The sequence below is a fragment of the Procambarus clarkii genome, chromosome 88, assembly GCF_040958095.1.
Source record: "Procambarus clarkii isolate CNS0578487 chromosome 88, FALCON_Pclarkii_2.0, whole genome shotgun sequence".
Classification (NCBI taxonomy): domain Eukaryota; kingdom Metazoa; phylum Arthropoda; class Malacostraca; order Decapoda; family Cambaridae; genus Procambarus; species Procambarus clarkii.
Window position 1 is genome coordinate 19672808 of NC_091237.1, and position 27979 is coordinate 19700786.

At 39.6% G+C, this 27979-nt stretch overlaps 2 protein-coding genes across 5 annotated transcripts; both read left to right on the plus strand.

Moving 5' to 3' along the window:
• Positions 1–52: 52 nt before the first annotated feature.
• On the plus strand, positions 53–6655 carry LOC138358978 (uncharacterized). Its single transcript, XM_069317468.1, has 4 exons — positions 53–267; positions 1580–1699; positions 2514–3507; positions 5750–6655. Exons 1-4 carry the CDS (start codon positions 151–153, stop codon positions 6376–6378), a joined length of 1860 nt encoding a protein of 619 aa, XP_069173569.1. The 5' UTR covers positions 53–150; the 3' UTR covers positions 6379–6655.
• A 6691-nt stretch (positions 6656–13346) lies between these two features.
• LOC123745789 (coiled-coil domain-containing protein 50) lies at positions 13347–27979 on the plus strand. 4 transcript variants are annotated; one of them, XM_045726775.2, is made up of 11 exons: positions 13363–13580; positions 17211–17273; positions 18975–19113; positions 19507–19621; positions 20543–20664; positions 21041–21200; positions 21537–21656; positions 22681–22803; positions 23352–23659; positions 24418–24668; positions 25123–27979. In XM_045726775.2, the coding sequence occupies exons 1-11, from the start codon at positions 13502–13504 to the stop codon at positions 25263–25265; spliced, it is 1623 nt and encodes a 540-aa protein (XP_045582731.2). In that variant the 5' UTR covers positions 13363–13501; the 3' UTR covers positions 25266–27979. The 4 variants fall into 4 exon arrangements, with proteins under 4 accessions (XP_045582733.2, XP_069173747.1, XP_045582731.2 ...); XM_045726776.2 differs by having other exon boundaries at positions 21558–21656; XM_045726777.2 differs by lacking the exon at positions 17211–17273 and having other exon boundaries at positions 13347–13580.

Below are 27979 nucleotides of genomic sequence, written 5' to 3' on the forward strand. Positions count from 1 at the left end.
TACACGGTGAAAAGGATGATACATCCAGCAAATGGTACGAGACGAGGCGGGAAAGTCTACTACCGCCTCCGGGCAAGGATTACTTTCAGGGATTAATCCTTGCCAGGATTACTTCCAGGGATTAATCCTCGCCAGAATTACTTTCTTGCGATGGATAAAGTCGTAGAGTGTCAGATTGAGAAGTATGCACGCCTGACGGCCCAGGCGAGAGAATGGGAGAGCGTGAGCAACTCTTCAGCTCGGCCTCTGGCCCTCGTCCTCACCAAGGTAAATAACAATATATAAGGGGGGCCTAAGAGCTGAGTGGATAACGCTCTGGACTCGTAATCCTAGGGGGTCCGGATTCGATCCCTGGTGATGGCAGAAACAAAATGGGCAGAGTTTCTTTCACCCTGATGCCCCTTTTACCTAGCAGTAAACAAGTACCTCTTCCTGGGTATGTGTGTGTATACTCACCTAGTTGTGCTTGCGGGGGTTGAGCTCTGGCTCTTTGGTCCCGCCTCTCAACTGTCAATCAACTGGTGTACAGGTTCCTGAGCCTATTGGGCTCTATCATATCTACATTTGAAACTGTGTATGGAGTCAGCCTCCACCACATCACTGCCTAATGCATTCCATCCGCTAACTACTCTGACACTGAAAAATTTCTTTCTAACGTCCCTGTGGCTCATGTGGGTACTCTATTTGTATATTTTGTATTTGGTATTATTTATTATTATTATTATTATTATTATTATTATTATTATTATTATTATAGGTAGTGGGTATTGTGTTTTTTTATCCTTGATAAATCATTGCACCACCACCCACCAGTAAGGGTCTCTAATCCTTCCCCCTCTTGAGATGATTTCGGGGTTTTTTACTCTGCCCATTGTTTCTCGTCGGCGCCTGGGATCGAACCCAGGATCACAAGTCCCGTGTGCTGTCCGCTCGGCCGACCGGCTCCCCCTGCAGGCATATAATGTACACAGGGTGCATTATATAGAAACACATCAAAAATCACTAGTTCACTACCACTGCAAATTCTTAGCTTAAAGAGCACTTAAGTCCAGTTCCTGAATCTACATATTTTTGCCGAGTTGAGGGGACAGGAAACATGTATTTAGGCTTATCGAAATCCCCTAGGGTCTAGGCCAACTTGACACTCTCCAGGATGCAACCCACAACAGTCGCCTTGCTCCTAGATGCCTATTAACTGTCGGGTGGACAGAGACATTAGGTGAAAAGAAGCGTTGCCCAAATCTTTCCTTCCTATTGCCGGGATTGAACCCGAGACCCTTAATTTTGGACTAATGGCGTGGACCACTACGGGACCTGTGCAAATTTAGGAGACCTAGCGCGTGTAGATGACCTTATACATGTACACGGCCTTGAATATGTAGATGGTCGTGTACATATAGATTGTCGTACTCAAGTACATGGTCGTGCTTAAGCAGATGGCCATCATGGCCTTGTTAAAGAAAATGGGCTTTCACGTGCTGATGGAAATGCACATGTAGAAGACCTTGCTGGAGTAGGCGAGGAAGTTGTTGCAGCAGGAGGGAGCTAAATAGTGCAGGTTGTCCGTGTTCCCCTCCAGAGCGGCGTGCTGAAGGTGGAAGCTGGGCGGGTGCTGCTGGAGTACTGGGACCTGCGGCTGGCCAAGGACGTGAGAACACACCGTCGGGCCCACAACCTTCTCTTCCTCTGCAATACTAAGGTCAGCCTCACACTCTCGCCTGTCTTTATCATTTCGTAAAATAACAGTAATGTAAGTCAACTGCAGAGACCAAGACAGAATTGTATTTTTTCTGTAGCTATCGTTTTATCTCATTTTATCTTGTTGGTTATCCGTTTAGTTATCGCCCGTGAGTGCTAATTGACAGAAATGTGCATCATTTTGTATTCAACATCATAAATGATGCTTTCTGCACCCATTCCTTCCCCCCGTCCCATCCTAAATCCTTATCCAGACCGATTGATAAAGATTAAGCCACCCAAGAGGTGGCACGGGCATGAATAGCCCGTAAGTGGTGGCCCTTTTGAGCCATATCCAGTATCAAGAGCTGATACTGGAGATCTGTGGAGGTGCGACTGCACCCTGCGTGACGGGAGATGTCTCCCGTGTATCCGGACCGAGAGAAGATTAAGCCACCCAAAAGGTGGCTTGGGCATGAATAGCCCATAAGTGGTGGCTCTTTTGAGCCATTTCCAGTATCAATAGATGTTACTGGAGATCTGTGGAGGTGCGACTGCACCCTGCGTGACGGGAGATGTCTCCTGTGTATCCGGACCCCTTCCAAGTGCTACATATAGTCGTAATGGATTGGCGCTTTCCCCTGATAGTTCCATTCCCTTCCCTTCCCTATTCCATGTTTGGAGCCACTAAGACACCTGGAAAATAATTAAAGTTAAGGGCATCGAACTTGATCCTATTTCTACTTATGTAATTTAGTGTATCAACTAAGATACCAGACTACTAGATACAGTTACTTTTAGGAGGACACGTTAATAAATATTAAGTGTTCTTGCAGGGATCCGCGCGCAAGTGGCGGGTGATGTTCTCAGGCGAGCCTCCAGCTGCTGAGGAGAGGTGTGTCCGCTGCCTCAGGGCCATCCAAGCCTTCCTCAGCAGCCCCAACACCTCTCATCTCTACCCTCACACACTAACAGACACTACTTCACTTCCTCTAGTTCCTCACACTCTGGCTAACAGGTTAAGTTCTCATGCTCTCATCGACGCTGTTCCACGTCCTCATAGCCTCACAGACGCCCCTTTGTGTTCTCCGACTCCCCCACGTTCAGGAAGTCATCCAGCTTCTTCTGTTTCTACATTGGTAGGACAACCTTACTTTACCCACGATGTGCCCCCATTTGTAGAAGTCCAGGCACGTAACACGACTTCCTTGCGTCCAGAACTCCAGTCTCACACCTCTCCACATCCTTCACCTGCTGGAGTCAAAGTCCAACCTGCTGGGGTCCAGCCCAACACCCTTCCACATCCTACATCCGTTGGAGTCCAGTCAGACAACCAGGCGCCGATTTTGTCCCCCAAGTCTTCAATGCCCCTTGTCTACTCTTCAACTATGACAGGCTCAGTTGCTGGCCATCGTGATTCTCTTGTATCTTGCCATTCTATCGCCTCATCCTTCTCTTCCCCCACCCACACTCTATCACTGCCATCTTGTGCAAGTGTGGATGGAACGCTGGAGCCCAGTGATTTCCTTGCTGGAAGGAAGAAGGCAAAGTTGATCCCACACCCACCCACACCGATCAACTCGTGTGGTGACCCCGCCACTCAGAGTCGTGACCCCGACACTCAGAGTCGTGGCTCCAATTTTCGAGTTAATGACCCTAGTAACCATGGTCATAGCTCCGACACTCAAGGTCTTGATCCAAACACGCGAGATCATGATCCCGACATCCAAAATCGTGAGACCGACACCCAAGATCAAGACACCCAGGGCCGTGACCTCGACAGCAAAGTTCACGACACTGACACTCAAGATTGTGACCTTAACTCCCAAGGTAAGGTGCTGTTCCGTTGCCAGTTCCCAATGTTCGGGACACTATCATTTCCTTTGCACATAAAGTCAGCTGTTGTATTATTTTACTCAAAAATACTCAGAATAACACTTTGAAAAGTTAACACAATGTCTATTTGTTTTCTTTTAAGTATTTAATAAATAAATAAATAAATAAATATGTTTATTCAGGTAAGGTACATACATACAAGTGATGTTACATTAATGGATTGATATATAGATAGAGCTAGTACATACAATGCCTAAAGCCACTATTACGCAATGCGTTTCGGGCAAGAAAAACATTAATATCTAGAACTTAATACTAATTGAGCATAAAGAATAAAAAGTGTTGAAAACAAATTCAAATAAAGATAAAAAAAGGGGGAACATGACTGAAAAAGCAGCACAAATACAATAGGTTGACAAACAGTGTTGATTAAAAAAAAAAATAATAATAATAAAATAAAGTAACAGACATGGGTTGACAATAAAGGAGTGAGGTGGGTTACAGGGAATTTATTAGGTATTGTTTAGTTTTTATCTTAAACTGGTTGAGAGAGGTACAGTCTTTAACATGGTTGGGAAGGTCATTCCACATTCTGGGTCCCTTGATTTGTAGAGCATTTCTAGTTTGATTAAGTCGTACTCTAGGAATATCAAAACTGTATTTATTCCTGGTGTGGTGCTCATGGGTTCTGTTACAACCTTCAATGAAGCTTTTGAGGTCAGGATTGGCATTACAGTTCAGCGTTTTATATATGTATAATACACAAGAGAGAATGTGCAGTGACTTAATATCTAACATATTCAGAGATTTGAGTAAGGGTACCGAGTGATGTCTGGGGCCAGAGTTGGTTATTGTCCTAATAGCAGCTTTGTGTTGGGTAATGAGAGGACGTAAATGATTTTGGGTAGTAGAACCCCAAGCACAAATACCATAGTTGAGGTATGGATAGATGAGGGAGTAATAGAGAGTAACCAGGGCAGGGCGGGGTACATAATATCTGATCTTAGAAAGAATGCCAACAGTTTTTGAAACTTTTTTTGATATATTTAGAATGTGACCCTGGAAATTCAGCTTGTGGTCGATGAGAACGCCAAGGAATTTGCCATCTAATTTGTTACAAATTTGGGTATTGTTTATTTTGAGATTTATCTGATTAGAGGATTTATTGCCAAACAGAATATAAAACGTTTTGTCAATGTTAAGGGTGAGTTTGTTGGCAGTTAGCCAAAGATGGACTTTCTCTAGCTCAGTATTTACTGTGGCATTTAGAGCAAGGGGGTCAGGACTGGAGTAAATGAAGGTTGTGTCGTCAGCAAATAGAATTGGTTTGAGGTGTTGGGAGGCATTTGGAAGGTCATTAATGTAGATGAGAAAGAGGAGAGGGCCAAGTATGCTGCCCTGAGGAACACCAATGTTGATGGGTAGGGTGGGAGAAATTGTATTATTCACAGAAACATACTGGAGCCTGTCAGTAAGATAAGATTTGAGGTATTGCAGGGAGTGTCCTCTGACTCCATAATGATGTAATTTAAGAAGAAGGTTTTGATGGTTGACAGTGTCAAAAGCCTTACGCAGGTCCACAAATAACCCAACAGGAAACTCCTTTTTATCAAGAGCTGCGTGAATTACGTTAATCATACTAATAAGTGCATCGTTAGTGCTTTTTTTGGGTCTGAAGCCATATTGACAAGAGCTAAGTATATTGTGTTTGGCTAGAAAAGAGTAAAGCTGCTTATAGATTAGCTTTTCGAATATTTTTGACAAGTTAGGCAGGATTGATATAGGTCTATAGTTGTTAACATCAGTGAGATCACCACATTTGTAGACAGGGGTTACTCTTGCTTTTTTTAGAATGTCAGGAAAGGTTTGGAGTTCAAGTGACTTGTTGAAGAGCAATGCAATAGCAGGGGCTAGAGATCTGGAGGCTTTTTTGTAAATTAAAGTTGGTATCTCCTCGAGGGCACTAGACTTGGTTTTAAGGGAAAGGATTATTTCATTGACATCAGTGGAACTAGTAGGCTTTAGGTACTTTTATTTATTTATTCAAAATAAATTAGAGGAAAAGTGTCAATTCAAAATCAAAACATAGATATAGGTCTTGTCTGTTTTCTAATGCATTTTAGATGAAGCCACTGAAGGCGGCAGTCACAGGTCAAAGAATCCATGGAGTGCAAGTACTTTTTATCTATCTACTGCTTGAGAATACTGTGTACTGATGACTGCCTTTACTTTCCAGCTTCGGAGGGATCTATCGTCATCATCGACTCAAAGATTACAAGTCATTCTCCCGTTCTACAAAGTACAGGTCAAGCTCCCGTTCTACAAAGTAGAGGTCAAGCTCCCATTCTACAAAGTACAGGTCAAGCTCCCATTCTACAAAGTACAGATCAAGCTCCCATTCTACAAAGTACAGGTCAAGCTCCCATTCTACTAAGTACAGTTCAAGCTCCCGTTCTACTAAGTACAGGTCAAGCTCCCATTCTACAAAGTACAGGTCAAGCTCCCATTCTACAAAGTACAGGTCAAGCTCCCATTCTACTAAGTACAGGTCAAGCTCCCGTTCTACTAAGTACAGGTCAAGCTCCCATTCTACAAAGTACAGGTCAAGCTCCCATTCTACAAAGTACAGGTCAAGCTCCCATTCTACAAAGTACAGGTCAAGCTCCCGTTCTACAAAGTACAGGTCATAACCTCATCCCAGAGAAAGCGGTCTACAGTCAAGTGTTATCAAGTGGAGGTCATGCCCCCAGCGTGGCGAGCCTGGGGCCCTGGGCAAGCCTAGAACAGCTGGTGAGGGCAGTGCTGGAAGACCCTAGTCTCCCCGACGTGGTCGACGCCGTCCACAGGATAATAGGAAACATGTGAGCCACTACACGTCTTACAAGTGCTTATTAAGTTATTTGACTTCCCTGACACTATGTGGTGTCTCACAAACGTATTGGGAATGCCTCTGTTATTGACATTTAGACGGAAGTAGGATCGCATTTGTTTCACTCGGCAATGTGGACTAGACATAGTCTAAAATCAGCTATGTAAAGGCTTGTTACGAACGTGCTTCTATCCACATTATTGTCAGTAGTTATCTGTTTTTCAACCAGTCAGATTTCATTTAAATTTGTGTGAATATAACTGAAAATTCTATCTCGTTGCTTTTATGTGCATTTCCTAAGCGAGATTTCCTATATTATCAAATTTCTTTTAATTTGTCTGCCTGTCTGTTTGACTGTCTTTCTGTCCGCGGTTGGAGGCCAGATGCTTGGGGCTAGCCTCATTAAACCTTTACAGGATTAAAGGTAAATCTGGGATTTGCAGGATTATAGGGGCCGACCCTCATGCCTCCCTTGAAGGAGAGTCGTCCCCTATACCCCCATTCACGAAGTCGGTGGACACGAAGTGTGCTATTCAAAGTCCATAGAGTTCACCATTCACCATTAATTTTAATACTGTGTATTTACACACCTGAACTTGCAAAATGCATGTAATGATTACAGATTTGTGTTCTGGGCATGACCTTTTGGTTATAGTGATGGAGATAGTGTGCCTGAAAATGGTTTCAGTGATGGGGGAGACAGGGCAGGTATGTGGGGGATGGCAGGGCGGGTGTGTGTGGGGAATGAGAGGGTAGAGACAGGGATGGTGTATATGGGGCGAGATGGGGAGGGTGTATGCGTGTGGGGAGAGATAGGAAGAGTGTTTGGGGGAGTAGGGGTGCGTGTGTTTAAGGGAGAGATAGGGAAGGTGTGTAGGTAGGAGATGGGAAAGGGAGGAGACAGGGATCGAGGATGTGTGTATATGGGGGATCATGATTGTGGCGAGCATAGCATATTAACAATACTAAGAGTTCAAGAAAGCTAGCACGATACTAGCCAAGCGGATGAGAGGAGGCACGCTATGTGCACCCAGTCTCGACGGACTTCCTGTACCCTCTCTTGCTTACGTCGCCATGTAATAACTGGTGCTGAGTCACTGCAGACTGGGTTAATGCGATCACATAAACACGGTGTCGTTTTTCAGCAAGATAGTTTTTATTTTAATCATTTATTGTGTCATGGTATCGGCGGTGGTAGAAGCCGAGATGCCAGAGAGGCACATGTGTGCAGGGACTGCATGGACCCATTACGTACCCCGAGCGAGGGAAGGCGGCGCCTACGACTTGATCAGGATCAGGGGTACCGTTAGCTGAGCTGTGATGCCAGTGAGCGTCACACCAGCTGTGACATCTCCGCGCCAAGGTCACATCCATAAGGGTCAATCGTCTTACACGGACGGACGTAACCCATCTGACCAAAAGAGAGAACATATAGAAATATGCCAACTGGAGTTATAATTAATTTTCGGTATAAAAGGTCGTAATCAGAAAATGAAAATAGGGGCAGAGAGTCAGAATTCGGCTCAAAAATCACGTTCAGGAGTCAAATTTCCGATATTTCCGATATTTTGAAAACTGCAGGGGGGTTTGGGCAAAATATGACCCATTGCTGTTTTCAGTAATTAGCATATTTTCGGTATAAAAGGTAGTAATTTGAAAATTAAAATAGGTGCAAAGAGTCAGAATTCGGCTCAAAAATCACGTTCAGGAGTCAAATTTCCGATATATACGATATTTTGAAAACTGCAGGGGGGTTTGGGCAAAATATGACCCATTGCTGTTTTCAGTAGTTAGCATATTTTCGGTATAAAAGGTCGTAATTTGAAAATTAAAATAGGTGCAAAGAGTCAGAATTCGGCTCAAAAATCACGCTCAGGAGTCAAATTTCCGACATTTCAGATATTTTGAAAACTGCAGTGGGGTTTGGGCAAAATATGACTCATCGCCGTTTTCAGTAATTAGCATATTTTCGGTATAAAGGGTCATAATTTGAAAATGAAAATAGGTGCAGAGAGTCAGAATTCGGCTCAAAAATCGCGTTCAAGAGTCAAATTTCCGATATATACGATATTTTGAAAACTGCAGGGGGGTTTGGGCAAAATATGACCCATCGCCGTTTTCAGTAATTTGCATATTTTCGGTATAAAAGGTCGTAATTTGAAAATAAAAATAGGTGCAGAGAGTCAGAATTCGGCTCAAAAATAACGCTCAGGAGTCAAATTTGCGACATTTCAGATATTTTAAAAACTGCGGGGGGGTTTGGGCAAAATATGACCCATCGCCGTTTTCAGTAATTAGCATATTTTCGATATAAAAGGTCGGAATTCGAAAATGAAAAAAGGTGCAGAGAGTCAGAATTCGGCTCAAAAATCACGCTCTGCAGTCAAATTTTCGACATTTCAGACATTTTGAAAACTGCAGGGGGGTTTGGGCAAAATATGACCCATCGCCGTTTTCAGTAATTAGCATAATTTCGGTATAAAAGTTCGTAATTTGAAAATGAAAATAGATGCAGAGAGTCAGAATTCGGCTAAAAAATCACGCTCTGCAGTCAAATTTCTGACATTTCAGACATTTTGAAAACTGCAGGGGGGTTTGGGCAAAATATGACCCATTGGCGTTATCAGTAATTAACATATTTTCGGTAGAAAAGGTCGTAATTTAAAAATGAAAATAGGTGCAGAGAGTCAGAATTCGGCTCAAAAATCACGTTCAGGAGTCAAATTTCCGATATATACGATATTTTGAAAACTGCAGGGGGGTTTGGGCAAAATATGACCCATCGCCGTTTTCAGTAATTTGCATATTTTCGGTATAAAAGGTCATAATTTGACAATGAAAATAGGTGCAGAGAGTCAAAATTCGGCTCAAAAATAACGCTCAGGAGTTAAATTTCCGACATTTAAGATATTTTGAAAACTGCAGGGGGGTTTGGGCAAAATATGACCCATCGCCGTTTTCAGTAATTAAAATATTTTCGGTATAAAAGGTCGTAATTTGAAAATGAAAATAGGTGCAGAGAGTCACAATTTGGCTCAAAAATCGCGCTCAGGAGTCAAATTTCCGACATTTCAGACATTTTGAAAACTGCAGGGGGGTTTGGGCAAAATATGACCCATCGCCGTTTTCAGTAATTAAAATATTTTCGGTATAAAAGGTCATTATTTGAAAATAAAAATAGGTGCAGAGAGTCAGAATTCGGCTCAAAAATCGCGCTCAGGATCCTTGGGGCGGAAATACGCTCATAGGAATGGAATTAGAATGAATACATAATTAGTGCTATTATTTATTCTCTATCTATGGCTAGGTTTGATTTGGTTAAGTTAGGTTTCATTACGTTTGGTTAGGTTAGGTTTCATTACGTCTGTTGGTTAGGTTAGGTTTCATTACGTCTGTTGGTTAAATAAATAAATAATAAATAAATATGTTTATTCAGGTAAGGTACATACATACATACAAGTGATGTTACATTAATGGATTGATATATAGATAGAGCTAGTACATACAATGCCTAAAGCCACTATTACGCAATGCGTTTTGGGCAAGAAAAACATTAATATCTAGAACTTAATACTAATTGAGCATAAAGAATAAAAAGTGTTGAGAACAAATACAAATAAAGATAAAAAAAAAGGGGGAACATGACTGAAAAAGCAGCACAAATACAATAGGTTGACAAACAGTGTTGATTAAACAAAAAAAAATTACAGACATGGGTTGACAATAGAGGAGTGAGGTAGGTTACAGGGAATTTATTAGGTAGTGTTTAGTTTTTATCTTAAACTAGTTGAGAGAGGTACAGTGTTTAACATGGTTGGGAAGGTCATTCCACATTCTGGGTTAGGTTAGGTTTCATTACGTCTGTTGGTTAGGTTAGGTTTCATTACGTCTGTTGGTTAGGTTAGGTTTCATTACGTCTGTTGGTTAGGTTAGGTTTCATTACGTCTGTTGGTTAGGTTAGGTTTCATTACGTCTGTTGGTTAGGTTAAGTTTCATTACGTCTGTTGGTTAGGTTAGGTTTCATTAGGTTTGGTTACGTTAATATGGTGTAATATTGACCATAATATGAAATATGGAATTCGAAAACTATTTCAGTGTATAAAAGAATTCCGTTTACAGAAAACCATATTCTTTAAAGAAAACGCTTTCAGCATACACTTTATATTTTAAACCAATGATTTATATTACAATAAAGTTATAACTTGAGAATAATCTGTTTAAGACAAAGGTTCACTTACCAGTTTACATGTAGCCTATTACCGAAACCATAATATGTTTTCAGACAATCACAAATATCCAGATAACCATCCAGTTATTTTGAAAGGAAGAGGGGGGGAGGGTAGAGGGCGTAGTTTAATCGTAATGGATTTGGTCTGAGGACGGGCTAATTTTAAACTAAGGCTGGGCCGGGGTTTAATATATGTAGGTCACTAGGGGCGCATGCCCAGCTGTGCCCGGGTCTGTTTTTTCCCCTTCCCCATCTCCCCAGTATCCCCCTTTCTTATCTTTTTCCCTAGCTCCCTTTCTTCCCATCTCCCACCCTCTCCAACTTTCTCCCCCTCTCATCCCTTTCTCCCACTCCCCCCCATCCTCTCCACGGTCCTCCTTCACTCACACTTCTCACTCCTTTCACCTCCTACCTCTATCTCCCTCCTCCCGCTCTTTTCCACTCTCCACCTGTCTCCCCTTCTTTCATCCCTTGTCTTCAAATATTCCCCTTTTCCTTCCTTTACTTCAAACATCCTGGCCTCCTCTTTCCTTCCTCCTTCGGCCTTCCTTCTTCCTTCGGCTTTGCGTCTCTAAATATCTTTGTGTCTGCTTCTGTTTTCTGTGTGTTGTTGTCTCTGTCTGTTGTTCTGTTTGTCATCCTGCTTTTCTTTTTGCCCTGGTCGACTCGGTTTCTCTTCAGGCTTATCACTGTCTGTCACTGTCTGTATAATAATTCTCATCTCCCACCCTCTCCAACTTTCTCCCTTCTTATTCCTTTCTCACACTCTCCCCCATGCTCTTCAAATTTCTCCCCCACTCACACTTATTCTCGCCTCCTCCACCCGGAGGGGGCTGTCTCTCTCAGATTCAGATTCAGATTCAGATTCAGATGTTTATTCAGGTAAGGTATATACATACAAGTGATGTTACATTAATGGATTGATATATAGATAGAGCTAGTACATACAATGCCTAAAGCCACTATTACGCAATGCGTTTCGGGCAAGAAAAAACATTAATATCTAGAACTTAATACTAATTGAGCATAAAGAATAAAAGATGTTGAGAACAAATACAAATAAAGATAAAAAAAAGGGGGAACATGACTGAAAAAGCAGCACAAATACAATAGGTTGACAAACAGTGTTGATTAAAAAAAAGAAAAAAAAAAGAAAATAACAGACATGGGTTGACAATAGAGGAGTGAGGTAGATTACAGGGAATTTATTAGGTAGTGTTTAGTTTTTATCTTAAACTGGTTGAGAGAGGTACAGTCTTTAACATGGTTGGGAAGGTCATTCCACATTCTGGGCCCCTTGATTTGCAGAGCATTTCTAGTTTGATTAAGACGTACTCTAGGAATATCAAAACTGTATTTATTTCTGGTGTGGTGCTCATGGGTTCTGTTACAACCTTCTATGAAGCTTTTAAGATCAGGATTGGCATTATAGTTTAGCGTTTTATATATGTATAATACACATGAGAGAATGTGCAGTGACTTAATATCTAACATATTAAGAGATTTGAGTAGGGGTACCGAGTGATGTCTGGGGCCAGAGTTGGATATTGTTCTAATAGCGGCTTTGTGTTGGGTAATTAGAGGACGTAAGTGATTTTGGGTAGTAGAACCCCAAGCACAAATACCATAGTTGAGATAAGGATAGATAAGGGAGTAATAGAGAGTCACCAGAGCAGGGCGTGGTACATAATATCTGATCTTAGAAAGAATGCCCACAGTTTTTGAAACTTTTTTTGATATATTTAGAATCTGTGTATATCTCTGTCTATCTCTGTGTATCTCTGTGTATATCTCTGTGTAAATCTCTGTGTATATCTCTGTCTATACCTCTGTCTGTATCTGTCTCTTTCTCATTCCATCGCTCTCTCTGTCTTCCTCTGTCTCTGTCTCTCACGGGGAGGGTAAGGAGATGAGAGGAAGGAAGGAAGGAAGTGGAGGGGGGAGGGAAGAAGAGAGGGGAGGGGTTAGGGGAGAGGGGTAGGATTGAGGGGAGAGCCAGACTATTCCGGGTACCCATCCTAGAAGGTATAATTCTTCAGTATAAGTATATAACCTTGTATGTGAAAAAAAGTATCTGCCGTTTTCTATCCTACATTGTGATTTGTTGAGTCTGACCTCATGGGGGGGGGGGTTACATTTGACCGTTTAAAGAAGTGGTCTGGATTAATATTCTTTAAATGACTAACTACCCGTGTACCTATTTAACTGCTAGACGAACTGGTACATTAGGTGAAAGGAAACATGTCCATTTCTGTCTCTGCAGAGATTCGAACCCGGGATTCCTGATTGTGAGTTGAGAACAAACCCAACTGTACTTCTAACGGAACCCATGTGTGACGTCAAATGAGGTTTCTGGATGACATCAAGTAGGGTTTCTGGATGACATCAAGTGGGGTTTCTGGATGACATCAAGTGGGGTTTCTGGATGACATCAAGTAGGGTTTCTGAATGACATCAAGTATGGTTCCTGAATGACATAAACTAGAGGTCCAAAAGAATGTTAGCTGGTGAGGGAGGGGGTTCTGAATGATGTCATGTGGGGGGGGCAGTTCTGAATGATGGCAGGTAGAGAGAGACTACAAGTGACATCAAGTATAGGGAGAAAACTGTGAGTGACGTCGATGAGTGACGTCAGGAGAGGAGGTTGGGGGGTTCCTTTGTCCATGTGGGCGGCGGGGGAGTGTGTCACACAACATGGGGGCCCTCCATCCATCCCCCAATGGCTACCCCCAGGCCACCACCTCCCCCGCACCGTACTACAGCCACTCTCACGCTAGCTCCGTCAGCGGCCGCCTGCCAATACCTACCTCCTTCTTCACCCTCTTGCTGTTCCACCGCTGGGGGCGTCTCTCTGGCAGGAACACCAGACTGGCAACCTGCCGAAGGAGGCCATGGCGGAGTTCCAGGTGCGAGCGATGGCTGATGGGGGCAGCCCCGAAGACCTACCCCAGCGGGGGAGAGTCACTGAAGGTAAGGTCATCTCCGGTTTGTTTGACGTCTTGAGGCTGTTTTTGGGTGTTCTTATTGCCTAGGTGTTTTGTGTAGTAGATGATGATGGGGGTGTGTAGATACAGGCCTTCGGGTGCTTCACCTCTCGACTCTACAGCATATTGACGATGCATATTATTTATTTATTATTTATTTCTATACAAGAAGGTACATTGGGTTTATGAGAGGACATAGTATTGATGATGTTACATTCATGTACATGTGGAATAAATCAATAGTATTTATGTCAATATTCCTATTGATACCTATTCTAATTGGTCAGTAAGCAGGTCAGCATTTCATTCGGTATTTTTTCTTATTTTGATAATTAGGTCAGCATTATCAAGCATTCTTAATACACTCGGGTCAGCATTACTCAGGAGTATAACTAGGTCTTTTGACATCAATGGTTGATCAAAAATGTAAATATTATAGGACTTGCATTATTAGTACTCTATAGCTATGTCATCATTACACAAAGTTATTAATGGGTTTTACGATGGTCCATACTCTGAACTGTAAAATGATTGTCATTCAGCCTATTGTAAATTGGTTCATTGAACAAGCTTTTCTGTTATATAAAGGCAATCTTGTCTGCATTATACTGTAATATTAATTTAAGATTGTTATATGTTTATTAAGTTTTTTACTGTTATACATTTCTTTTTCAGAATTCAGAAATGACATGCCATTGTTAATAAATAAAGGGTACAAGCATTTCAAATACTTGTTATATCTGTAAATTCTAATTAAAAATCTATGCTGTATATACTGTTTCGTATTTTAATTTTATATATATGTCCACTAGGTTAGGTCAGGTAAGCTTTTTAAAATGCACATGTTAACTATTTGGTGACCTGTAGAACAGTGGCTAATGCAGTCAGCTCGCAACCGATTGGTCCCAGGTTGGAGACCTGGGCACAAGATATTTGGGCATGTTTCCTTACACCTGATGCCTTCACCTACCAGCAAATAGGTAACTGGGTGTTAGGCAACCGTTGTGAGTTTTATCCTGGGGAAGGTAAAGTCAGTGGTCTAGGGGGACCTCGATGGACCTAACAGGCTTACTGTCCCCGACGTTAGAAAACCATAAGAATAACCAATATAGTTTGGTGATTGCAATCTAATATAACCTAACCTTATTCAGTATGGCAGAAAGCAAATTTCCAAAATTGAAGATGCACATGTTTGGAGTACTGTATTTAAACTATAGCGCTGTATTGTATTTTCCTTTTAACTTAGGCTAACATGATGTGTTAATGCTTTTGGGACTGAATAGCATTTTCTGCCAATCTGGGAAGCAGGCCATGTTGAAAATTGCAGAGTGCATTTTGAGTTACACGAGGAATCTTTTTATCTGTGAATCTTTACCTAACCTAAGGTTTTTGGCTATGTTGGATATAGGCCTTTTGTGCTGCACTACATAGATGTATGAAAAACAACTTATCACTTCCCTGCTTATATAATGCCTAATACATCATTGTAACTTGTATTATACAAGAGTGCAATGGCTCTATGCTGGTATCTAAAGACGAGTGTCCCACAAGCCTATATTCACAGTCTGTAGATTATATATGGGTTTATAAGTCAAACAATTTTCAAATTAATCCTCAAAATGTGTTGTGGTTTTAAATATGGCCAATTTGTCATAAGAACTGTGGTTATGGACTCCATCTGTGTATGGAGTCTGCCTCCACTACATCACTGCGTAGTGCATTCCACAATGTGCAAGTTTGGTATTATTAAATTCAGGATAATGTACAATGTAACATGTGCATTCAGTTTGCAAATGATGCAAGAATGCCAAGATTTGGCAAAAACAATGTAAATGATACTGTAATAATGTCACTTACAGCACGTCTATCTGCCAGGTTCTGTGTAGTAGTGGAAACTTATATTTAACCTTATTAATCTATCCTAATGTAACTGACTACCTAATGCTGTGCTGTTGGATATTGTGCTTGATTTAGTGTTTGGATCGGCTCTGTTTGGCTCCCTCATTTGTCAATGCAGTATCATGTTGAAGACTACTATATCATTTTCTTGCTTGCTCTGTTGACAGAGAAACATATTAGTTACTGAGATTTGAATACAAGAATTACAACAATAAAAATTTGTCTTATACGATTCAAGGGAGAGCATAAATTAATGTGGTTTACTAAAAAAAAAAAAAGTAATTATTTTGCCTTAATATTTTAAATTGCAATGATGGCACATGCTCCAAAATTCTTTTAACTAATGTCTTATGTACAATATCAAGGTTTATGATTTTTAAGTAATATTACAGTACATAGAGAAATTTCAAGCTTTTGTAATTATGTGGATTTTTAAGTAAAATTCTTAGAAGTACTGTAAGAACTAAGAAGTTCTTAGAAGTTCTGTAAGAAGTTCTGTAAAGAAACTTTAATTAGTGTAGACTGCATTGACCTTGGCTGAACTCCTATACTGTGCCTTAATTAACTTTAGCAGCTATGTAAGGGTTAAGGAAAAAAATTGTAGAATGGTTCAGAAAAGTTAGCTTCGAGTGCCTGTAAAAAGCACCTTTCTGAGCTTGGCACTGTTACTTCCATTCCCAGTTCACTAGACTTGAATTTAGTAATATGTGGGATGGGAAGGTCCAAGTGATCTTATTGTGGGTTTGATGCTGCTATCTGGAAGATAGGTAGTGGTAGAGGCCAATTGGGCTGACTAGCACAGTAGTTAAGTGTTAATCAGTGGTTTCAGTTAATTTTAAGGGCTTTTAAGTACTGTGAGAGTACTTTTCCTCTTGACTACTTGTGTTGTATTGTATGATCTGCATTGCTTCCTAAGACCAGTATGACCCTGCAGGTGCTTGTTGAAACTTGTGGTGTCAGTTCGGATGTTACCATGCCTGACTGCTCAGATCCTCTTAAGACCCAATTGGATCTTACCTTAGGGAGTGCTGAGAGTTTCAAGTTTAGACAATGCTTTCCATATGCATACAAAAGTTGGGCTTATATGTTAGGGTTTTCATTCTCTTTGCAAAACTAACATATCTTGTCTGTACTCTTTTGAGTGGTTTCTCTTTGTTTTAATAAATTACCTGGTTTAGAGTTGATTATTATAAAGTCTTCCAGAATCTAAAGATTATTTAGATTCTGGAAGACTGTTAAATTTAGGTATTTTCAGCATATTGGTTGATCACAGGGACAGACTTGTCAACTCCTATAACAAACCTTTGCTCATAATTAAATTTGTACTAAATGCGGTGCAAGTCCTTACCACTAATAGTCTAAAATATACTGACAACAATATGTTATATGATAGAAATGTCAAAAAGCTTTCCTTTTTTCTTGCCTTATTAATTAAGCTTCATCCTTGTAGCTTGCAGCTTGTATTAAGATCTAACTATGCCTTGACTAAAGTGTAAGCATAACAAATTCTTATTGTTATGAAGGCACTTGCACAAAACTAAGTATTGTACAGTACACAACTATTGGATATCTTAATAGTAACTTGATGTCAACTCAATCAAGATTATACTCTATGAATGCATCAGTGTATTTGTTTGAATTTTGTTTAAGTTGTAGTAAGCACAAAGTAGTAAGCACTTTGCATTTGTTGAAATCGGAACATGGTCTTATTTTTCAGTGTGTCGAGAGTGGCTTCTGCATGAAGATCAAGCTTTGGCCTACAGGCTACAAAATGAAGAATGTAAGATCCTATTTTGTTTAGTTGTACAATATATAGACTCTTGGGGCTTTGCCTATGGAAAAAATAATTTATACAAGAGCATAAAATTATACATGTGATGGAATTATGGTACTGTACCTTGTTTTTTTTTTGAGTGCTTGCTAAACGGTATAAAGATGCCAGGAATAGTGTGTTTAAAACATGTAGCATGAACCAACCTGATTTATAGGGATAGTAAAGTGTGTTTAGATACCCGGTAATAAACAATTGTCAGCAGACCTTCCAAACCTTGGCATAGGGGGATGTGGTAATTCTACCTATCCCCGTCTCCCAATTATTAATACAAACTGCAATAAAGCGAAAGGAGTGGGATCATGTGACCCATCTTCTCTCTCCATCCCATAAATGCGAAGTGCAAAAATGGGGTAGCATACATACACATTCATAGGATAGCATCTTTATCTCTTTGCTCCATCATTTGTAGTATGAGCAGCTGAGTTAGTGGTCAGTTGCCTATAGCTTGTGCAATTTGCTTTTAGTTATAGATCTTCCTCTCAGTATGCAGTCTCCAACTTTCAGCTTAATTTATATATAAATAACATTATTAAAGCTTATGCAGACGAGGAGTCACAATAACGTGGCTGAAATATGTTGACCAAACCACACACTAGAAAGTGAAGGGACGACAACATTTCGGTCCGTCCTGGACCATTTTCAAGTCGATTGTGAGAATGGTTCAGGACGGACCGAAACGTCGTCGTCCCTCCACTTTCTAGTGAGTGGATTGGTCAACATTATTAAAGGTTAATTTGCATTTGTTTGATGAGTCTCTTGCAGCTTGTCATGCACTTATTTATAATGAACCTCTGTACTGTATTTCATGTGCATTTGTTTATTTTTAATTTCCTCCATAGAACATGGTATGCATTTATTTATGAGCCTCTTTACAGCTTGCTACCTTATTGCTAAGCTCACTCATTCTGCTGTGTTATTGGAAAGGGTTATACACAGTCCAGCAGGATAAGATACTCTGAAGGCACAGGGATAGTTTCATGTTATCCCTGCGGAGTCATGAATGGGGCTAGGGGAAAAAAAGAGAAGAGAGTAACTGGAGGATACAGTAATTCAGTCGACTCAAGAGCGACAAACTATCTGTTCATAAAGTTTAATGTCTTGCAGCACTAATCCCTTTCCCCCCCTTACTCCCCTGACATTACAGGGGTGATTGCCAGTGGTAGGTTGTGGTCGATAATCAATTACCACATTTAGTTATCTTGGTTTACCATCCCGAGATGTTAGCCCTGGACCAAACAGCAGCACACACACACCCAACCTAATTGCCTAAACTTTGACTTCTTGTCAGTTGGTGGGTGGTAATTGGTTTTTAGCCCTATGACTCTGCACAGAGCCATAGTGGTGGGTATCATGAATTTATTACATGTGTACAGTAATAAATTAGGCCTAATATGGCATATATTAGGACTAGAACGGCTTATTTAGTCTTGATATAGGTTAGGACTGTATTTACTGTTCCATTATTTGGCATGCTGTGTAGAGAAATTCTGATAGCACAAAACTTAACTTCCTTTTGGCTGCAACAGTTCAATTTTGTACATTACATTCATAGCTAATGTACTATCAGTTTTGGAGATTGCATTGATGAATCAACACTTCATGGCCGAGTGCTTGCATAATCTATTTTTACATTTGCGTCACTTGCAGATCAATCTCACTTGGGTAATAACCGAGAGAGGAATCAGCTGCTGCGTCAGGACACACCCAAGGCTAAAGAAGAGCAGATAAGAGAGGACCATGAAGCAGCCTTAGCCCAAACGGCTTATGAGCTGGCTTTGGCTCAGCAGTGAGTTGTTATAACAAGACAGATTTTGTATATCATTTGTTTCAGGAAACTACATTTTATATACAGTAACAGAAATACATCAAATTTGGGTTATCACCAAATCTTTAATATTGGCTTTTGATATGATAATATATGGAGGTGGAGCACATGAAAATACAATACTGTATTGTACAATATGTCTGATTTTTAAATATTTTTTTTCAAATTTGTAGATAATTTAAGGAAGTGCATTTGAAGGCTGCATTAATTGTTATTGTTGCTGGAGTCGACATTTTTGTTTGACCTAATGTATGCATTACTTTCCAAAAGTTTGATGGGGTGAAATTTGAATACACAAATGAAATTGTGGGGTGCTTTTGTTGTGGGGTTTGTGATTTGTGAATTCTTGCTCAGGGAGGCTCGTGATGCAGATTTGGCAGCCAACTTGGCACTGAAGCTGAATGTCCAAGACATGGAGAAACAAAAGCAGCAAGAGGAACAAGACATGTTGTATGCTCGCTGTCTGATGGTTAGTTGACAACTTTTTACATTTTGTTCCAGGATTGCATTCCTTTGCAAGTGCTCATTAAGGCAGTGTCCTGAGGCACTGGGACATTTGAGATTTGCACAATCTAATTTCTTTGATTTAATTTATTAGAGGGAGCACCCAACAGTGCCTGGGTCGACCCTTTGCCCAGGCCTTTGTCTGCATACACCCTCCCCATCTGCCACTACGCACACAATCTCCAGATCTTCCAACAAACACACAGCCCTTCTCCCTCTTCCACACCTTCCCTGTCATGCTTCATCATTGTAACCATATTCACAACATTGTTTTCATCACTGTAAATGATCTTGACCACCCTATGAGAATTTCCATAAAGTAATAACCAATCACTGCAAAGTTGCATTAGGCTAACTCCTAGTGTCTGGTTTTCAACCTTCAACATAAAAACAAAAGACAGACATCTTTTATCGATAGATGGGATATCAAGCGGTGCCCAGATCTTTCTTTCCCGTCCTCCTGTTCTCTCTTCCAGCCAGTGGGTTTAATTATCAATACATGCTCAAGTATTGTTGAATCAATGTTATTGATGTTGAAATCCTAATTTGCATTCTATAGAAAGGTAAAGAGTGAAGGGGGGGATGTAACTTTATGCAAATAGATAAAAGGATATAATAAGGGAAATATTAATAGTGCTAACTGTGAATATTAAATGGAATACACAACAATGGATACAAATAGGATAAGTTTAGAATAAAAAAAAAAAAAGACCTTAGTAAATACTGGTTTTGGAATAGGGTTGTAGATTTATGAAAGCAATTACTGGATAATAGGTGTTGGATCACTGGATTGTTTCAAGTATAAGTTAGATATATGCTCAGAGTGCCTGGTTCAGAAAATGTTTTTTTCATTTATGCTCGAAGGCTTATTTTTATTTTTTTTCAGGAACGAGAAAAAGAATCTATACGCCAGAACCGAGAATTACGGCAAGTGGAAAGAGAAGCTGCATACCTCGGCATAAACTCTGGGAGTGATAACGTGGCCTTGCTTTCTCGCAAAGAACGCAGGTACTGTACTATACAGTACTGTATTAATTTAGTCTGTTTTAGTTTGTCATCTGTGTGTTTTTGCTTTCAGCTGCTAAATTGCAGGTTTCCCTTTAAATTTGGTTTAGTATTTACTTGGTGTGGTATGAATAATTTTGCATTGTAAAGAGAATATGCCAGATTGAAGTACTGTACACATTTTGTAGTGAAAGTGACTGATAGACTAGGTATGAGAAAGAAAAATAATTTTTTATTACTTGGATACAGTTATTAGAGAGACAAGATACTGTATAGATGCATATTTATCTTTTTAAGGAGCAAATTAGCTTGCTGGCAGATAAAAATCATAAATAGAATCTCGGTAAGCACAAATTTAAACTTTCACAATATTTTCTAGGGAACGTGATGTGAATGGCACTGTGAGCAGCGATAGATCAGCACAGAGTAATACCAGTGGGGTTTCGTCAGATTTGTCCGACTTGAGCGACTTTTGTCTGCAGCCTACAGAAGACATGGATAAGGAGGAACAGAGGGTATTGCAGGAGGGACAAGATGCTGTGAGTTTATAAAGCATTTGATGCTGATGCTACTTGTTGGCATCTCTCTTTTTTGTTGTTAGAATTACTGTCATAGATAATATCCGAACGTTTTATTACACTCGAGAAATTGTAACATGTATAGTTTTCAATACATTTCCTTATAATTTTTTTTACTTTAAATTTTGTCAGTTTTTGGTGGCGTACAACTATCATTTTACTCTCGGCACTATTTCTAATTAGGATTAGCAAAATTAGCTCTTTATAAGAGTTGAAATGAGTTACAATTCATTGTATTTATGACATTGGCATGAGCGATGTCAAATTTGGGTGCACGCGAGCACAACTAATTTACAGGAGTTAGCCCGGCTACTTCAGGAGCAGGATGGGAAGAGGCGTGGGGATCTCCTGCACCAGGACCAGCTATTGGCCATCGAGGCGCAGGACAGAGAGCTGGCCAAGGTGCTGCAGGAGCAGGTGTGTTCTCAGCATGAATCTTAATTTATAATGTATTTATCTATATCTCTTTGAGGCCTTGTCCTCTCCTTGCAGGAATTTTGTCTTGGGCATTGAGATGTATTTTGGTGTTAAACCTTGCCCTTAAATTTTCACCTATAATTAGCAGTCACCACTATTTATGTGAATGTGAAGGTAATATGAATATTGCTGAGCATGAGAGAAAGTAGCATGAAAAATCAAAAGGCAAGGAAAACAAATAAAAATAAAAGTGTAAACATTTTATTTTAAGGTTAATGTAAAGATGAAAAAATGGTGCTAGCTGCTAGTTAGCACCATAGTAAGGCCTTACTGGCACTGCAGAGTGTCCTTTATTGACAATACAGTAAGCTGTTGTTTGCATCATCACTTCCATAAAAACTGCTGTTTCAAATACTACAACCAATATAAACATTATCAAAATTCAATAAATCTAGGAGCTTTTTTCATAACATATGCTCGTTACACTAACTGGTGGTTGATACAACAGCCTGTTTATATATCTTGAGATTTGCTAGCAACAAGGATACCTTTTTCTGTTACCTTCATGCAATCAAGACCTATCTAGTTCATCTGTAGGCGTGTCCATCAGCTTTTATTACTTCTTTTTCCCTTAATAATATTTATTGAGTAAATTGTTGAGAATGTAGGTGTAATACATTATTGGTATGGTACGGACAATGAAGGAGTACAGTATTGGAATACATAAAGCTAGAAGGAAAGTTTAAAGATGAACTAATAAAATGCATGCGAGGTCTTCATGAATGAATCTCTTCATGTATTAATATTATCAGGAATAAAGGAGGTATTTCATGTGATCATGTGATTGAAGGTCTTTGAACACGTATTGAAATCGTAATTCTTGTTTATGAAACATCAGGCAGGGATACACTTCATCACTGCTTTCATTACATTGTGAACAGCATGAAACCATTGTAGACCAGGGCTATGAGTAGTAGATTATACAAAAAAAATTGTTGCTCCATAGAAATTTTGCTGGTTTCAGGAACGAGCAAAAGCTAAAAAAGCTCGTGAGAAGGCTCGGCAGAAGGCCCTTCAGAAAAAGCAGTCTCAACTTGCACACCTGCCACCAGAATTTCTGCTCGATCCCTCTGGACCCAGTACTCAGGTTTGTTCCCACAATGTTAATATAACAGTAATTAAAAGATAAGGTAGGCAAATGTATGGAATGAGAGAGAGATCAGCATAGATGATTGAAGATAATGCAGTCTTTTTAGAGCTAGCTCTACACTGATCTCTTTATTATATTGTACTTAGAGGAGAAAGTTGTCATGCATGCAACAAAGAGACAGCTGAAGACCAACTTTGGACACAACTTGTCACTGTTATAACATTATGAATAAATATACTTTAAATGTAAGTAAATGGTGTTATATATTGTTTATTGTGACCTGGTCGATGGCAGACATAGAATGCTTCCAACCACACGGGGGTTTCTATAGGCCATTGCTCCCCTTGCCTCTCTGAGAGGGGCCAGGTTTTGGCTCGTAGTCCCCAGTAGGCCCACTGAACTCCATACACATGACTGATGCCAAAGTCTGACATTAGCATATCAGGCTAGTAAGCTCCGGGAAGCCTCCGGGTCTCACCCAGAAAATGGTGTTTCATTACATTCAATGCTGGTTTTTTGTTAATTTTTTTTTGTCTTCGTATCAGAGTGGACGAGGCAGCAACTCACCTTTAAGATCATTACCAGCAACCTCGGAACAACCTGGACCATCTGGCTATACCTATCAAGAATCTCGACTGACAGACTACACAAGTTCAAGCCCTACTTACATGTCTCCAGATTCTCCCAATGAGGATTCGGATGGAGATTTGCAGGATCCTCGAGGGAGGCCATTACAGAGACCAAATTCACTTGATTTGCCTGGGACATCACACTCTTCATATGCTGTATCTCATTCAGAAAAATCAAAATATGCACATCACCAGTTTCCTTTGGGCAAGACCAATAAACCTAGGTATTTATTGTTTAGCATCTGTGGAGGGAAAATACCTTGCATACATTCGGCTATGACATCCCATCCTCCTGAAGTGATAGTACTTATTGGTACTTTTGACCAAAGGATACTACAAGTACTTTCATTCTAGCAAGATGCATTGGATGGGTGATATGCTGGGAAGTGGAGCTGGGCTCTGCCTTTAAGATATCACATATTTTGGGCCTTCATGATGGATCTTTACCTCACCCATATATCCATCCAGCCTTCTCTTGCCTCAGAATCTGTCTTCTACCTTGTAGTGGACTACTTCTGTCTCTTGACTGATTCTTGCTAGTACAGTACTGCCAATGGATCATATTAAGTACTGCCAACTTCATATTAAGATGTACTCAATATTTTTTGGTCATTACTCTTCCCACTACTGCTCTTCCTCTTACTAACAATTCCCATGATTTCCCAACCAATTCAGATACAAAGTAACAAACAATCCCTTTTGTACAAATTATATTACAGTAGTTAAACATTTTTAACTAAATTTTTAAATATTTTTAATATAAATGTATTTTTTTAAATTTAATTACAATTAAATAAAAATAACAAAAATGGAAAATGTACATACTGTAAGGGAGCAAAATAGTTTGCAGTACAGTGACTCCATTCCTTCCTGCCATTCCCTGAGTAATATTTATACATTTATGAAATATTGGATTGGGCTTAGAAAACATAAATTACTGTATCAATCTTATAATACTACTTGAATTTACTGTTCTTCATAGACTTCCTGACCCTGAAGCTCCTGCTGTCGAATTAGTGGGTAGCAGTGCTAGCAGCAGCAGCATGGAACAAACCCCAGCAATGGGATTTACCAATATTGCATGTGCCATTGACCCAACCTATCAGCGTCGAGTGATGCAGGGAGAGCTGGCTTCGCCCCACTCATCCTCCTCCTCATCCTCAACAAGCAGTGGCACCGGAGGCTTGGCTGGGCCTTCAATTGGATCACCAATATCACCACTACCTCCTCCAGGTACTTAAGCTTTTTAACCTTTAGGCTAGTAGTGGAGAGTAATATAGTGGGGTCTTTACAGAGGGAGAGTGATTGTTCACACCCTTTGACGTTCTTAGTTTCATTGATGGCCACATCATTACCAACTCCTGCAAATTAATACAAGCCTGGACAGGGGACTGAGGCCAACAACTCTGGCCTCTGACTTGCATGGTTTATTACTTGATGCAAACCACCAACGGTATCAAACCACCAACGGATGGCGGTATCATTAACATCAGGATTTCTGGTGGAAAATATTTCCTCGTAGCATTTAATGCATGCATGCAGATGACATGTTTGGTAAAGATTGAACATAAAGTTACACCTTTAAAAAAGGGGTAAAAAATTTTAGTGAAAAGGAAGGAGAAAAGATGTCGGTTGGCATTTACATTGTTTTATTTTAATTGACAAAATACCTTTTGTGACTTTGCAGTATTTGATGATGATGATGATTATCCAGTTCCGCCATACATGCCTATTCAAGGTCAGAGACGCACAGCCAGTTTAGAGAAGAACCACAGACTAAAGGCACCAAAGGAGAAGTCTAGTAGCAAAGATGGCTGTAAGCAACAATAGTATATTTTTGCTCTGACCACTATTTACTCTGTGCTCTTCCAAATATTTTGCCATTTGCTTAAATCGTACAGTATATTGTCCTGTAATACTGTACAGTGAAATGCAGGTCACTGCAATCACCTTTTGTATTGGCCCTGTAGGTGGCTATGAGGTGTGGTTGATTTTTCAATAGTTTTACTGTATCTAGTTTTTGCCAGTCATCAAAATGTATATACAATGTAAGCATTAAATTGAAAGGTGGCAAAGGGAAGTGTGAATGAGAGATGTGAAATTTGTGGTAAACAGGCAAATAAAATGTTTTTGAGTGAGGAAAAACATTGAATTGTTATGGGGGGCTGTACAGTACAGATTTTCTGGGAAATAGTTTTTTCCCATGTTTATAAGAAACACAGTTGCATGTTTAGGCAGCAATAATGAAACAATGTATTTTTCTGAGATCTTGGAGGATTTGTTTGTCATTGCATTACTTTCCTACCTTACAGGACTGGTAATTGTTATGAATCTCTAGATATTTTTATATTTTTTTGTCAATGTATTGTCCAATTCAAATACAGTAGTGGCTTCGTCTCATTTGGCTCTCGGGGAAAAATCTAGCAGTATAAATGATCTGTAGCACCATCTTAATTTTAACCAAAGTATTCATTCTTCTGTCTCAAATTGTAATATACAGATATATATTTATAGATATATTTTTACTCCACCAAGAGATTTTTGTATTGGGAAGAGAAATTTAAATGGTAAGTAAGAGATCTTACATGGGTTCAGTCAGAACGTAGGACCAGAGTCAGTGCTTCTTGCAAGTTTTGCAAGGCTCAGTCAAGGCATAGGACCAGTTGTTTTTAGTGGCTCTCATAACTTTTGTGAGAACCATAGTCTTCAGTACCAATCAACCCTTAAACAGCTCGGCAAATTAAAAGTTCTATACCGCATTGTGGTGCACATGGAAAAGTTATTTGATTTGACAATCAACAAATCACATTTGACAATTTGCATTCAGGAGATAATTGCAGATAGCAACTGCAGCCGTTTAGGGGTTTAAGCAATATTTGTGCTATTAGTATTGTGGAATTTCTCTCTTATGACTTTCAAGTGCTGGCTAATGGTATTGTTTTATATTAACTATTAATCAACAGTTATTCACTGCCAGTGGTCTGATAATATTTTGTTTAATGATCAAAATGGATTCCTAGATTCCAGCCTGATTGCAAGCTAGTATTAAGATTATTTCCAATGTATTCTAGCAATGTAAGATTAATACTCAACTGTGTGGCTCTAGATATGCATTCTCATGTACATTATATAAAATACTAAGTAAGTAAACACATTCAAATCTATACAACAAAAAATAATTTTAATAATAAATATTAAACAGTCTTCATGAAAATGCTACAGATGAAAGTGTTTTAGGAGGTGGTTTGACTGTTTTGTTAACCAAGACATTGAAAATCAGTTAATTTTGATGTATTTTGGCATTTAACTGAACTGTCCACTGTTTATAGGGTATGTACTTATAACTAATAGGGCTTCCCTTTTGATCCATTTCTTAAGGTTTTGACCTGTGCATAATCGCATGTGTTCTACCATGCTATCATTTTTACTTTTTAATTTTGTTTTGAGCATCGACCCAACCAACCACAGGCATACCCATGACATGACATGTTGACCATTCAGATGTATCTAAAGTGTGACGACTGTTGCACCTTCATCACGTCGTATTACCCGCCATGTCTTGTTGACTGAAATTAAGCGTGCATTTGGGGAGATTTTCATATCATTCTATTCAGAGGTTAGGGACGTCTCCTTTGCTGCTGCTAAGGCAAATCTTGCATTAGGTAATGCATGCTTAACACAAAGAATTTTAGATTAAATACTAAATCTAGTGCAAATATAAAAATATTTCATTAATATTCATCTCTTAAAAGAACAAATCTTCTTGAATCAAAGAGCAGAATGATGAAAATGACCAAGATGCTGTATCTTCTCTCTCCATGTTTATTTAATATCTTTAATGTAATATATATAGTGTAGATGTCATAAATTTTGCAAATGCTGTACATCCTCAGGGTAAAGGGTAATCCACAAGAAAAGCTGGTGTTAATCCAGAATGTGTTCCAGTAGTAATAGAGGTTTTATGTTTATGATGCCTTATTCCCTCTGGGAACTTCTTTCCTGAGGGAGTGGCCTTAAGTAGAATCTTCAGACATTTCTGCCATCTTTTAGTATTATAGAGGTTTTGAAAGAGACTAAAACAATTTCTAGAGGAGGAATGTCGTATTTTTTTTTTAAATCGGCTGAGCTTTCTAATTTCAAAGTTATAGAATGTTAACAAATTATAATACAGAAAATCCTGGCTATTAAAGCATTTGTATTTTTCTAAACTGTTAATGAGAGTGGGTATTTGCTGCTCATTGTAAAAACATTTGCACAAGTGAAATTAGGGTAGGTTTAATTTGTATTTTATAAGCTAGTACATAACTAAGCCAAATATGTGGAGTTTTTTATGTCTATTACTAAAGATTAAATTTGAAGTTCCCACTTCATCCTTGCCGGTCTTCCCTCCCTCCCATCTTACCCACCGTCTCCCTTCTCATCACTCGGGCTCTCTCATGCTAGTAACTCTGACCTCTTCTAGTGTTTAATATATGTACCATATTTGCCGGCGTAAACAGACGCACCCTCGCCTTGGACGCATCCCTAGTATCTTGAGGTTATCT